The sequence below is a fragment of the Tubulanus polymorphus genome, chromosome 3 (genome assembly GCF_964204645.1).
Source record: "Tubulanus polymorphus chromosome 3, tnTubPoly1.2, whole genome shotgun sequence".
NCBI classification, from domain to species: domain Eukaryota; kingdom Metazoa; phylum Nemertea; class Palaeonemertea; order Tubulaniformes; family Tubulanidae; genus Tubulanus; species Tubulanus polymorphus.
Genome location: NC_134027.1, coordinates 6,751,019 through 6,766,223, shown reverse-complemented (window position 1 = coordinate 6,766,223; position 15,205 = coordinate 6,751,019). Strand labels below are relative to the sequence as shown.

Sequence of the window (15,205 nt, the reverse complement as noted above, 5' to 3'; positions counted from 1 at the left end):
TTCTAACAAGTACACTATTCTATGTTACTCAGGATTTAATTTGAATGAAAAGAAAGGCCCCGGGAAAGAGAAGTTAAACCATGACTGGGCTATTTCTTGTGCAGAGACGGATTCAAGAGTGCTGGACGACCTTTTCATGGCCCGATGGCACCCACGCGGCGTTTCCGATCGCCGCGTTGGCGCTACTGGACACCCGGGTTCATGACCGTCGGCATCCGGCTGGCGGGATAGCTGGTGGAATTTGACATCTGAACGGAAGTGAATCCAAAAATTTGAATTAGACATTGATCGATTGAAATGAGATCTTTTGATTGAAACAGGGCCCACTATCTTCGGGGTCCGTCCTGTCACCCCCATGCGGTCCGATGGCGATATCTAGCGGTGACTTGTAGTCTTGATTCGATTACCGCCGTATTGTAGCGTTACCTCATATTGCGAAAACCGTGTGCAAAACCACGTGGTGAAGCCAAAGCAACCATCTTGTTGGTGAGAAGAGGAGGTGGGAGAAGTCAGGAGTTTAGTTTGAGAAGAGATAGGGTATGTAGATAATTTGTTGTTGCTGTAAAATAGATACATGTTCTAAATGGTAATTTGCGATTATTTTGACGGCGATTTCATTCCGCATTGTTTCCATTCAAGGGCGCTTGAATTGGATTTATTTCCCTCTGCTGACATCCTCGCTGCCGAGCTAACACTGATCAATAATAAATTAATGACGCGCATATGCATGGATGGATCGATCGAGCCCGGATCCCTTCTCCATTTCTATATATTTGTTTGCTTGATTCCTACATCAAAATTTAAATCTGTTGTAATGCTCATATTATTTATGGGGGTTTTCTGCCCATTCTCGGCAGGAAACTGTTGTTTAAACTAGGAATATTCTCTTGATTGATTGATAATCTCTAGATGACTGATACCCTATTGTTTAGCTAGCCTATCCCCCTTGATAATTATTATTTGTCGGATATTTTTGCTTATCAAATGACACAACAAGTTTGACCACTAAACGTGTCTCAAAGGTTTTGCTAATGCAGTCAAAAATATAGAAATCAGTCCTTTGCACATAGATTTTCTGAGTGATTTTTCCTCCTGATATATTTACAAAAAAATTAGCAAACGAAAAATACCGATCTCAATCGAACAATATATCAATCTGTTTTTGAATTGTATTATGTTGATACTCTTAAAAGCACATTCAGTTTGTTAATTTAGAGCGCCTTAGCAGAAAGAAAACCTAGCACTTACCTAGAAACTACTGCACTTAAATTGAAATGTCCACAGTATTGCGCGACACCGAATATTACAGGAATAACTTATAAGAAAAATGGTAGCCATTTATCTATGGATATATGCTGCGTTGCGGAGTAATTTTGTTATTTTGATGAAATGTTTTGTTATTGTAGGGAAGTTAGTAGTGTTGAAGGTGTAGTAGTTGTCGATGATGAGTGAGACTCGTGAAGTTCGTAGTACAAGCCGGTGTTACGGTTGTGGAAGACCGGGACATAACGTCGCCAACTGTCGCTCGAGAGGTAGTAACTCGCGTGGTGGTCGATTCCGTGGTGGTGGAGGTAATTTTAGATGTTTTTCATCTCTGGGAATTCCTCCTGCAAACTTATAATTTTCATTAACCCTAATTGTTGGTCGGTATTTCTGAAAGAATCATTCCCTTATTTCCCAATCACCCATGAAATGCTTCTGACAGCCATAATAAAATGGCAATGGTATGTGGTGTTTTCGGAATGAAAATTTGGTTTCCCCAAATCCGATTGTCTTCAAGAAGGTTTTCGGTACAAATGCTTGCTTCAAGTCTTAAGAACTGACATATCATTTTCAGATAAATGCTTCAGATGTGGCAAGGCTGGTCACATAGCTAAGGAATGCAAAGAATCATCGGAGCCTCGCTGTTATAAATGTGGTGACACAGGTCACTTTGCCAAAGAATGCGCCGCAACTGTTGATTCTGGTATGTGGAAATATCAAAACTAGTGTTTTAGTACTGTGAAGAACTGGTGTGTTGAATAAATGAACCAGCAGCCAGTCTCCCATCAAATGGCTCGATGCGCATTATGCGTTGCCTGTAGTATAGATTTGCAATTTGATTACTGTTAGGTAATCTAATCTAAATCTATAAAATATTGCAGGTTTTATTGAGAGAATTTCAATTAATTGAACGTCACCATTGAAATCGTGCATTTAAAAATCTCAGAATGTTCCAGTAGTAAAGGGCTTCAAGTAAACTTCCGACGATGGCTATGAAAAAATAACGGAACTAGTTGATTCTTGATTGTTTTAATTCTCCACCTCGCAAACATTAGGAGATGCCTTCAATTTGAGTAAATGGCTGGAATTGATCCAGTCGAGACAGCTTTTATAGTGTGTGGTTTCAATCTCATTTCCAGGTGCGTGTTATAACTGTTCGAAGTCAGGTCATGTGATGAGAGAATGCCCTGATCCACCACGCAAGGCTTGCTACAAGTGTGACAAAACTGGACACTTAGCTCGCCAGTGCACTGAGAAGGAAACCGATGGTCGTGTTTGTTACAGATGTGGGCAAACCGGTCACATTGCTCAATCCTGTAGAAGCTCAGATGCTACTATAACCTGTTACAGGTAATAAGATATTTTATTCAGTTATAAATAGATTTTATTTCAGTCAGTTATTAAGAAAACGCAACACCATGACATTCCGAATTCAGTTATATAATCATCGATTTTGAAATTAAATTTAAGTGTTTGGCAACTAGCTACGTCAATAGTAGCCTTAGGTCACTTACTCCATTTTAGCCCACTTGGGATTTGGAGTCCCAGTGGGCCATTGTGTTCAATTTAGAAATAAGGAGTAGACATATTCCTCAACTAACATCAAGCAATTTCTTAATATCCGTCAATGCATTTACCACACCCTCAATTAATGGCTTCGAGTTATTTTGGGAATAGGCTTATTTGTCATAGAGTCGATGAAATTATCATAAAGCTACATAAACGAGTGAGAAAAACATGAAGCAATTTCGTAATCTACATTTCAGATGTGATGAAAAGGGCCATCTGGCTCGTGATTGTACGAGTAGTAATGCATATCAAAACAACAACATCATGTGTTACAACTGCAAGAAGAAGGGTCATCGTGCCAAAGACTGCACCGAGGAACCAGCTGAAGACGAAGATTAAACCGTCGACAAGTACAGAGGAGAGGGTGAACACAATTTAATTTATCCGATCCATATCTAGTATTTGACCAGCTGAGAACTGGTAGTTTAGGTGTTCGTTTGTACATAGAAAAAAAATGCTTTCTCGTGTATTTTGAAGGTATTGTGAGGGCTGGTGTTTGTCCTTTTTGTGCCGCTTTGATCCGTGATTGATAAAGTTTTAAAAAAACAATTGATATAGGGTTCCCTGACCATGTGACTTAATCGCAAACCTCACTAAGTGTGTACAGATACGGTTTAGATATGGGGAAAAGTATATATTTTTGATTGTTAACGTTTTTAATTAACTTGTAAGTTAATAAAGATTAAGAAGACATCCCCTATCCAGACATGAACCTAGTTCCGGAGTTTGACCATTTGTCAAGAGTGAAATTTTTGCATCCGATAGAATAAGTTTATATGTCAAAATGATCTGTTCATTCATGCACAAGTCCTGTACATGTGAGTTAACAATGATGCTGTTGGTTGTTAAATGATCATCCCAATTCTTTTGATGATGCTGACACATATTTTTTGTGGAATACGTTACGTCATCCATTCATTGAATCAAAAGATCTGAATAGGTAATAATAATTATGATAATAATTATAATATGCTGTGTGTACATATATGTATTAATCATATGCCATGATGTTAAAAATGGATTTGTGTTAGATGATAACTATTTAGGGCACTTTTTACCATGATATGGTATATGATATGATGTGTTATTCAATCATTAGGGTTCATAGCAGGTTTCTGGTAGCTTTTGAATTTGTATTTAGTTGTGAGCATGCAAATGAATATGTTACTGTTGCATCTTGGATGTATTACGTTGATGTTTTTTTAGGAGTAAAGTCCTCGAGCTATGAACCCTGACTGAGTATGCTTTGTCGGCGAATTGTAAAAAGAGGTGTTATAAATTTTTTCTTTGTTTCATAATTTATGCAGCTAGTTGATTGTTGGTAGGATGTTTGAAAAAGGACGCGGCATGTATTTGGGATTGCCTTTGCCGTAGGAAAGAATTGGCATAGTTACAGTTACTATTGTAATCAATCTTCTCTGATTAAATTACTGAAATGTTTTCTTCTAATCAACCCATTTTGTTCTTTAGTGTGGCCTCATGATACCTTAGACATACAGAGCGATTCAACATCTCAAGATATTTGGGAAGTTATTCGATGTTTATAGAAAAAGTAGCTGTTTTAAAGTTTATATTTCCTATGCATTTTAAGAAGTAGCACAAACCTAGATAAACTCGCGAATTAATCGTTAATGTATAACAATGTTTGCTTCCATTTACTTGGTGGGGTCTCTATTATCCCTTTTAAATGTAGCAAAATTTCTATTAGGCTTATATCATCTGAAGAAATATCTAATAATACTTAGATCTCCCGCTCGCCTTGTATTTATTACTTTTGTTTGATGAAGATTTTACACTGGTTATAATCTTTTCATTATCTAAACAATGCACTTACCACGTTATCTCACATGGGGCTGAAATTGTCTTCAAACGAATAATAGAATAATTTTGGATAGTAGTGTATTTGAGAGCAGTCTAGAATAATATTATAAACCCAATATATCTTGAATCTGACGCTTGTGTTATTTACTCCTGATACACCAGTATATTCCTGTTGATTGCTTGCTTATATTCAATGAATGTTTAGAGTAAGACGGCACATAGTCAAACAACTCGTACACAAATTATCTAGAAATGTGAAGTCTATTTTTTATAGAAAAATATTGTTTCAATTCATTCACCAGTTACCTTTTTCGCCACTTAGTAGTCAATACGGATATATTGATAAATTGCATAAAATTGTAGAAGAAACAAAAGGAAATTCTGCAATGTATCACACGATCTACCCGGTATGTAAGTTATAAGCTACATTTTGTCAGAAATTTTTGGGTGGAAAGTATAGATGACAATTACTAGACCAGTGAACTTCCCTTAGTGAAATAGGAACCTAGTAAAATTTTGTATTCTTATCTCATGTATTATGTTTTTAACTGTTAAGATTTATGATGGGGAAGATTTTAAAAGTAAAACAAAAAACAAAAGAAAAAATACATTTTTTTAGATTAAATTGTTGGTAAACAAGACAAGTTTATCGGATTATTACTGTTGGACATCCTAAATGATGAAATACTTGAGAAATTGAAATAGGAGGATGTTGATTTCTGGTTGGTATTTCGAGGACTTAGGTGTGTAGTTTATCGTAAGTTATTGGGTTCGAATCCCACTATAACCGTTTTTGTGCAGCATACGAAAGAAGTGCCCAGCGGATTTGGGCGGCTTGAGGAGTAATTGGCAGGGCGGTTTGAGTGCTAATAACGGGTTAAGAGAGCTTAATACCTGCCTTGATATTCAACAATTCTGTAACTTAATTAGTTGAACATGAAAATGGAAATAGGCCAGTAACAGTAGTTTCATTTGGCATATTTTTCGAATAGAGCAATACATTGTTATATATCGAGTTGCTTACAAGAGACGTAAAACACTGGTAGGGCATGTACAGGTTGCTTTTGTGTTTTGTAAACAACTCGATGATAGCGCGATATGATTTATTTCGACTGCTGTGAAGTTTTTATTTCAGCAAATCTATGCACTTGGTAAAATCAATCCCTTATCAGAAATCAGTTTACCATTAGTTAACAATAATTATCGATAAGAGTCAGTTATTCTGCGTTGGATTGTGCGATTGGGGAATTATCCCTTGCTGTCAAACAAAAACTATGGAAATATTTTTTGTTCAAGGGAATGAACGCTATTCCTCGAATGTTGGTGTGGACATTTTTAATCTTGTGGCAGCTGTCTTTAATTACGATTTGGAGAGAAGGGGACGCTAAATAATGCATTTTTCTTCACATTGTAAAATCATGTATAACAATCGCTTTCTTGGCTGGGATGCAGCAACGTGTTTCACTTAGTGGTGGGAATCGGGCTATGCGGTCAAGTGCTGGCGTTGAAATTGTAATACGCGATATATATTGTATAATATTCATCAGAGTTGCTGCATGCCAGTCGTGAAAATTTATCGGTGGAATGATTGATGGTGGGAAATTTATCAGTGAAGAATCGTTGTGTAGTTGGTGGGTTATTTCTTCTGACCAGGATCATTTTTGTCTCCTGGGAAAGTGCTTAATTATGTGGAAATCGTTGACTTGTTCTCAGTATTTGAATCAACTGCAGAAGAAGTTTGTGGCATACTCTGCTATTTGGGAACTACCCGAACATGTCAATTAATTCTACAGAAATTGCATTTATGTGATGTTTTAACAACTAATGGAGCGAGATAGAGAAGAGTATAGTAGAGATCTTGGAGCCCAGTGGTCAAGATGCCTAATAAATGTATAAAAAATTTATAATAATCTAAAATGAGATTCATTAGGGGCAGCTTATATTTTAAGGGAAAGGAAAGGCTGTCTTGGCCACTGGAAGTGAGCTCACCTTTGCAAAAATGCCACGAATGCTGCGTTCGCGGCAATTTACATTACCAAATAGTTCTTGACGCATATCAAATTGGTTAGTAAGAAGATTGAAATGTAGTCGCGAGGGCAATTTGTTTTGCCAAGGATTATTGTGGTGTACCAATAAAGGTGCTGATAATTTTCATACTTGAAATAAAAATATCAAAAGTTAAAAAATATCCAATGTTTTTGTTATTCATGGAATTCTTATTCTGGTATCGGGAGATGGATAGTCACACATATTATGACTAGCTGCTTGCGCTTCACGGACAATACGATGCCAATAAAGCATGCTTGACCTCGTAGAAGTCCACTGAAAACTAAAGGATACTTCTGAGAAGAAAGTGAAACTTTGATGACTTATAACAGATCTGGTCCAGACAATTCAGCAAATCAATGGATTCTGCAATTTTGAGGCAAGTATTTGAAATATATAGGGTTAGTATTTTCTGTGGCTGCATATGATATCTACCTGTCTTCATAGTTTATGAAGAATTGATTCATTGGTGGGACAGATTGTAACATCTGTGCAGGGGGTTATGAACACCTGTTTTTTTTTCATTCCCATTTATCAGTGAAACGTGTGCTTAATCTCATGTATTCGTTTCTGAGGGCTGTACATGTATATACATTTTCCAATTCATGTGTGTCTTCAAAATAAAAATTTCATTGTTCTCTAGAAAACCTTGTCATAATTTATGTTTTTACTAACAGTTAACACAATAAGTTATTGTAAAATGCTGAATGTTCCACATGTCCTGCGGTAGCAGATGATTGTTGATGTAATCTAAGGTTGGTGAAATAAAATAATTTGGGACTAAAGGGCTTACGTCTGTGACATATAAGTTCTTGTACTTTGTGGTGGTCAACAACGATACTTCAATTTCTATTGATGGAGAATAGGTACATTTAAGTATCTATATGTAGTTTTCCTCATCCCTTCCTTGTAAATAATAATTGAAACAGCTCCTTACAGACAGCAATCTAACATTCAGTTCCGTTGCCCTTATAATGTCATAGTGTTCATTGTCTTAAAGCAACAACAGAAAAGAAATCCACATCAATTTCTTATGAAACAGAAATGCATCTACCGATATCAAACAACGAAGTTAGTGATCCGACTAAATATATGATTTTATTTTGTTTGTACAATGTAGAGCCCAACAGCTTGGACAAAAAACAACACACATAAATATGCATGTATATACACATGATGATAATAAATAGAAGAATACATGTATGACGGTCATTGAGAAAGAAACAAATAAATCAATCTTGTACTAATCATTTGATCCACGCTTTTGTATGACCCTCCTACTACTATATATAAGAGATTTAGAGTAGCTGACAATAATTGCATTTTTTCATTCAGTGTAGTTCTTTCAGTAATCATTGCATCACCAATTCCTTGTTAAGGGATGCTCAGCTGGGTAACCTTCTGCCTTGAAAACACCATCAGCTATTTCCTTATACACATCATCTATGTTGTTGAACCCTAAAATAGAACAAGTAGATGTACTGATGACTTTCTCGTACCACTAAAGCACTAGCAATATATAGGCATATCATTATTTGTACCTACCGAGCTGAAGTTCTTCCAAATTTCTATCAATTCTCTTACACGCTTCAAAGCAGAAAGCATTAGCCAGATTTTTCTGCAAATAAATAAATGTAAGGGGTGAAAATTGGTTCGATAACAATCCATTTCTATTGATATAAATATGTACAAGTAATTATTCATTACTTCGTAATCATGATTTCGTAATCCAATGCAAATTGACCGTGAAGCTCGCCCAATCACAGCAGTCATCACATAAATATCTATGGCAATATCGGCCAACCGTTTGAGTTCCATTTGCTTATCGATGATTTTCTTCAAAACAAAATCATTTTGAACATTAGAAATTTCGAATGATGGTAACATGCACGACAAAATCTTAAATCTACTCACATTTCCATGTTTCTGTAGTATATTTTCAACTGAAATCTTAAATTTTAAAACGCGTGATTCCAATTCATTGGCAGCATTCTGTAATGAAAATGATAATTTATCTAGCATTGGTTGCTCGCATGTAAACTGAAATATTATTGTCTCCTTAACCAAAAATGTGGTTTGAATTCTAATTTCATAAAAATTGTAAATAATGTATTCGATTTCGGAATCTTAGTTACATGGAAATTGGGATGCAGCTGGTCTTTGAGTCCTAAAATCATTGCTGGTTTTGTACGATTGACTTTCACTCGGTTTATCAACTGTTTGACCAATGTGCCCATGTTGTTTAATGGATCTCTCATTTTCCTGAAAGAAATTTCGCATTGATCACTTAAATCCAATGATTGAAGAAAGAATACGACTCGCATAATAAATTGAAATACAACTCATACCGTACAAGGTCTTGCAGTTGTTTTCCAGCAAATTGTACTCCATTTAAGGCAATGAACATTCGTAGAATTTCATTTGTTCCCTCATAAATCAAAAGTATTCGACAGTCTCTCAATAATCGTTCATATGGGTAGTCTTTAACAAATCCGGATCCACCCATAACCTGTAAGGCTTCGCTGACATGTATCCATGCCTGTTCAGAGCTGAAAACCTATAAATCAATTTTTCTAGGTTAAGTCTCTTTTCAAATACTTATTGTCTAGAGGAATAAATGGCTTATCCAATGGTAAGACATGGATCTTACTTTCACGATAGCTGCTTCGACTGAACAATCTGGTTTCTCATAACTATCTATAGTTAGCGATGTGAGATATGTGGCACTTTCAATAGCATAGGCCGACACAGCCATTTTGGCAAATTTATCCTGTAAAATACAAGTAACTGTTACAAAATATTTACATATATCTAAAAATCTGCAGTCTTAGCACAAGACAATGCTCTATTAAGTGAATATGAATACGAGAGTCAAAAAAAGTTTAACAGCGGGTAAAAAAGCAATACCTGAATCAACTCAAATTCAGCCAATTTCTTGTTAAATGCAACTCTGTTCAACGCTTGATCACTGATCATATCTAGAAATACAAGCGAACATAGACATGTAAACACTTTTCATCTTGTACAGAGATTATCATCTTTATCAAAATATAGTTTGTGCTTATTACGGGAATCCACAAGAAAGTAACATGAAGAAGCACCGAGTAGCAAATTAGCTTAACTTACTCATCAGTTTTTTCATTATTCCAGCAACACCAGCTCCCATGGAAAACCGACCACTGTTCAGAATGTTCATAGCTAACTGTGATTAAAAATGAATTATCTCAAATATCCTTCTTATAGACATTATCAGTACTAATCAATTTCAGATGAACAAACCTTGAAACCATTTCCGACTTCTCCAAGCACATTTGACACTGGTACAGGGGTGTTATCAAAATGCACCTGGCAAGCTACATAAAGATTGACAGCGTTTAATTGTAAGATAATTATCTACGTTTTTTAATTTGCTTGGTAAAAATTTTTTGTAATTCTAAAAGGGCCGAGCTGCATGGCCACAGTTATCAAATTGGCTCTACAAAATGACAGTTCTAACATCTTGCTACACCATAACTGAAAGCAGCCAGAGTTTTCTCAGTATCTTACTGTTTGATCCACGAATACCAAGCTTATTTTCAGGTTTATCAGTGGTTATTCCACCTGCGTTACGATCGATTATGAAGCCAGTTACTTTATCCTTTTTGTTTCCCTGCAACAGAATAATATCAAGTGACAACTACTGTAAACATTTCCTTTCCGAACAGCCCTTTGACTATATGAAAATATTTCCATTGATTCTTTTTCCCAAAAGACTGAACTGTTTTCTAGATGAAATACACATGTATGAGACCTACCTCACTGTCTGTAATTTCAGTTTTAGCAAATGTTATGTAAACATCAGCAATGCCTCCATTAGTGATCCAACACTTCGATCCACTGACGTAATATGTACTTCCATCTTCAGACAATGTTGCTCGTGTTGTCAATGAAGCTACATCGCTACCGCTGAAATTTCAATGAGAGTATTGATAAAATTGAAATGTTCTGAAGTGGCCTGTTGATCCTGAGTTTATTGTATAAATACACATTATATACAATAGTAACAATTCAATGTGATACTAACGCTCCGGGTTCTGTTAAACAAAATGCGCACACATGTTCCCCGGATGCAAATTTTGGCAGATATTTCATTTTTTGTTCATCTGTTCCAGCTATTAGGATTCCCTGCAATGATCAAAACACAAGACTCTAGACCATATTTCATTTTATACCTGTAAGTTCTCTAGTGTGGTTTATACCTTCAATCCGATAGACTGGTGAGCAGCTAATGCAGTGGCAATGGCTCCATCGCAACCAATGATCTCAAATATCCGGGCAAACTCCGTAGCGGACAATTCTAATCCACCTGTAATATAAACACACAACCCCAAGACAGTCGTTAATCGGATTGACAATCTAAAATAGATGACTTGCTAAGGTTTAAGATTAAGTAAATTTGACACTTAAATTACCGTAGGCTTGTGGAATTTGAATTCCTAATAATCCAAACTCTTTCAATCGTTTCCAAACGGAATCCGGTATCGTTGACGTTTCATCGATCAATTTTGAATCAACTGAAATCAAATATAACTCAACATTTTGAATATGTAGAATGTCACTTAATAATGCTGATCCACAACTGACTAACAACTCTTGGAAATTACATATTGTGTTTGTTCAAATATAATCATTTCTTGCACACCTTCTTCATTGAAAAGTTTTTCAAGTGGAGCCACTAACTCATTCAATTGTTCTAGTTCTTCATTGTCAGTTATCTCGGGATAAACAAGCATATTCTAAAATAAAATTGTATTACATAAATTAGAGAGTAACATTAATTTCAGTCTACTAGTGCCTAGTTATTCCAGAAGGGAAACCATGAGATCACCTAGAACTTAAGACTAAGGCTTGTGGGTGGCTTGTGGGTCCACAATCAAACTATGTGGGTCCAAATTCAAAGCTGGACTAAGGCTTTGACTATGGACCCACACAGCTTGCTTTCACTTTTGTGCCTGCTTACTTTATCATAATTTCCCAAGAACAAATTTTTCACGAACGGTTCATTGGTAAGCGGTTTAACAATTTGACTCTCAGAAATTTCTCCAGCCTTTTCGTTAGTGTGTCGGTCTACATTAACGGCTGTAGCAGCATCAGTACTTTTCGTATTGTGCAAAATAAGATTATTATTGGCGGCAATACTCGGTCTACTCCACTTAAAAACAGGAGTCAATCTAGTCCTTGCCGAGTTCAACAATCGAATTGTTTGCATGATTCTTTTGCGTATTTCGAGATAAACTGACAAAAGTGACCAAAGTGAGTTGTAGATTTATGGAGGAACTACCAATTAATGAAAATTTAACAAGGAGTCATATGAATTCGGGAACAACGCGTGTTTTGGGACGGCTTGTCACTTGTGTAACCATAGGTACAGAGTAAAGTACGGAATTGGATTCATAGTAAGCCTCAATACAATTAAAGTGAATCTTTATTACTCCGTATTGTAACAAAGTCGGGTTGGTGGCGATGAAAACGCTGAATATGGAGCTTAAAATTAGTGACCAACTTCCTATCACATTCGAATAAGTAATAAGTAACAGAATAAGGAATTAATAATCAACTTCACAAGGGATCCTAATAATTCATAGGCTTCGAGGTGCCGGCACTGTGGGCCGGCCACGGCCGGGCACTGCAAAAGTGCCGGAAAAAGGGCGAATTTCGTGCCAATTACGTCACTTAATTTACTATTACCATGATAACGACAGAGATACATTGCTCAGGTTAAGACAGTGGGTCAGTTTTCTTATTTTCAATGTGTTGGCGACGGATGCATCACATAGCACTGAATATTCAGGCCCGTAGCGTGAGATTTTGGTTGGGGGTTCTTTTTCCATAAATTTGGACCATATCGTGTGTTCGGCTGGAGACGAAGCCTACAGCGCCAACACCGCAGGTGCGACGCCCTGAGTATTTAGTCATGTACGAAAAAAAAATGACATTTTTGCGGACCAAATGAACTTCGTCCGAAGCCCCCACGCTACGGGCCTGATATTTGAATGTGTTAGTTTTATTCTGTTTGACTACCGGGAGCACGATTCCTTTAATGTCTGTGACTGCTTTAATCAATATTTATCTCTGACAGAAAATATTTCCAAGCAAATGATTGAACAAAAACTTTGTGAATAATGGGGCCAACTTCAATCCGGTACAGATTTTTGAAAAAATTTATCGAATGAAAGACATTCATCTGCTGTCTTGGATCAGTCAAGTTTTTTATTTGCCTATGCAAGTGATTCGTCCTATAATAGTAAAATGTATAGAATGAGCACTTTCTCATTCTAGACATATTATTGGGTCAGGTTCTCAGTTGTCACGACGCAAGTTGTCGAATTCAAAAATGTCGCACTATCGACACTCGGACAATTTCCTCCATTACTATAGAAAGATTTTGTAAGTAATTTTTGTTAAACATATTACATATCAGTTATCCATACTTTATCAGTCTGGGCTAATTAGAAGATGAGAATAAATCTAACCGACATTTTTAAAACATAAGTTTTGATTGAATATCAAATAGCTCTGCAGTCCCTTGCTTGATTAACTTAAGTAATACACCAATTTAAAGGTAATGAAATGCAGATAATTTCCGGTGATAATCGGATTTTTGAACGCAACAATTAAGAGCAGTGACAATGTGAAACCAAAAAATTCAAGAGTTCAAAAAATCACCGGTAAATATCTGCATTTCATTTCCTTTAAAATGGTCTATAAATGAAGTTAATCAAGCAAGGGACTGCAGAGCTATATGACATTCAATCAAAACTCAAGTTTAAAAAATGAGCGCAAATTATCGCAACAATGGGGACCTCGAGGGACCGCCACAAAATGGCGCCTAGAAACTGGAAACCTCAATATAATATTAAAGAAATTATAAGGAATTATGAACGACAAAGATTGTTCGCTGAACCTGAAAGTTGCATAGCTAGGCGGACAAAAATTCAAAGGGATTCCTGACTGAGTACCACACTTGTTATATTAGAGTACTAGCTAACTAAAATATCATTAGAATAGAGCTGTAGCGTCCACCTGACAGTATGGAAAACATTCCGGCATGCGAGAATATGTGATTTGAGGATGGATGCATACTCCATTGAAATTGTTGCATTAGACAAAGAACTCTGAAAGAGGCAAAGAAAACTCGAAAACCTGTGCACGATAAATAAAGATCAACCGCGTGACCCTCTGGAATACACAGATGTAACTCTCGTTGTAACAAACCTCCACTACGCCGAGAATGAAAACGTGACCAAAAATTGTGAAAACCTTATAAAAAAACTATGGCTTAACCGAGAAGTGAAAGTGGTAAAAGCTTGAACGGTTGATCGGACGTGAAAGAAATTATTACCGATCGGCCAAACCTGGTTTGAATATAAAAGCGATGGATTCATGGTGGAATTAAACATGCTGATCGTCGTAATATTTTTCAAATACAGATTAAGATTCCGATGCAATTGAATCTTTTTCATTGATGCGTTCAAGTACAAACAGCTTCAGTTTTATTTTTCTGTATTTATTCCACGGACGAGTTCTAATCTGGAATGAATAAAAGAATGTCAACGACCCTTCGTCAAATCACAAGAGTTTATCATTGTAGCTAATTTTTCCTAGCGCAACTTTAATAAACTGATCTTGACCCACAGTTGCTCTACAAAAACATCAAATTAGCTTTCTACGTCACAGATTACGTTTTGTCGTTTGTGTGCTGCAAGCACTGTTTGCATAACTCGCGAGAAGGCGTGGTCCCACGCACTATTATGCCTCTCTACTCTTTCTGTTGAACGATTTGAATTGAATTCATCTCACGTCTCTCTCGTTTCATTGTGCTAATATCCAAAATGCCAGGCAGGAGCAGAAGTTTCAATTTCCGATCGGTGTTTCATTTTGGACATGGGCATGGTCATGGTCATGGGCACGGGCACCATGGCTATGCAGGTGGTTTTCAAAGACGTGGAAGGTATGTCACGTTTGAATCATTCGTTTTTTGTTTTCCTACTTTTTCTGGAAGCACAAATTGCACATATTTTCATTGCAAGCAAATGCGCTAATAACAATATATCTTGATCATAAATCATAATTCGCTAAATTACTACTAGCAGGTGGTTGCTTATGTTGATTTGAATTATTTTCGTCGCATTTCTATTCATATATAGTGGTAAAATTACTTCGTTGTTTGTTGATATTAATGAAATGTTTACGAAAATGAAAGCAATGTTTTTTTTTGTTTAAAAAGTAAAATCTTCGTATTTTTGTAAATAGTTCATATATCAAAGAGCAAATTAAATGTAAAATAATGGGAATAAAACGTAATTTTTTAAGTGTAAGTTCAGGCGTTGAGTTGCCGACGGTGGTTTGTTTAACCTTATTATGCACTACTTTCGTCGTTATATACCATGCGTATTATACCATGGAAAAGAGTTGATTGATGATTATACTAATGTGAAATCAGTTTCCGACACATATTTTTCCGATG

At 36.3% G+C, this 15,205-nt stretch overlaps 2 protein-coding genes across 2 annotated transcripts; one reads left to right on the top strand and one right to left on the bottom strand.

Annotated features, from left to right (window-relative positions):
- The first annotated feature begins 459 nt into the window (after positions 1-459).
- Positions 460-6,839, top strand: LOC141901110 (uncharacterized). Its single transcript, XM_074788194.1, has 5 exons — positions 460-537; positions 1,407-1,571; positions 1,838-1,966; positions 2,403-2,613; positions 3,030-6,839. Exons 2-5 carry the CDS (start codon positions 1,442-1,444, stop codon positions 3,169-3,171), a joined length of 612 nt encoding a protein of 203 aa, XP_074644295.1. The 5' UTR covers positions 460-537; positions 1,407-1,441; the 3' UTR covers positions 3,172-6,839.
- A 939-nt stretch (positions 6,840-7,778) lies between these two features.
- On the bottom strand, positions 7,779-12,094 carry LOC141901330 (complex I assembly factor ACAD9, mitochondrial-like). The gene is made up of 17 exons (XM_074788510.1): positions 11,699-12,094; positions 11,381-11,474; positions 11,151-11,252; positions 10,938-11,044; positions 10,763-10,863; positions 10,494-10,644; positions 10,246-10,348; positions 9,979-10,052; positions 9,826-9,901; positions 9,607-9,677; positions 9,350-9,469; positions 9,048-9,256; positions 8,835-8,961; positions 8,614-8,691; positions 8,407-8,535; positions 8,245-8,317; positions 7,779-8,157 (listed from the first exon to the last, which is right to left on the bottom strand). Exons 1-17 carry the CDS (start codon positions 11,945-11,947, stop codon positions 8,060-8,062), a joined length of 1,962 nt encoding a protein of 653 aa, XP_074644611.1. The 5' UTR covers positions 11,948-12,094; the 3' UTR covers positions 7,779-8,059.
- Positions 12,095-15,205: the final 3,111 nt, after the last annotated feature.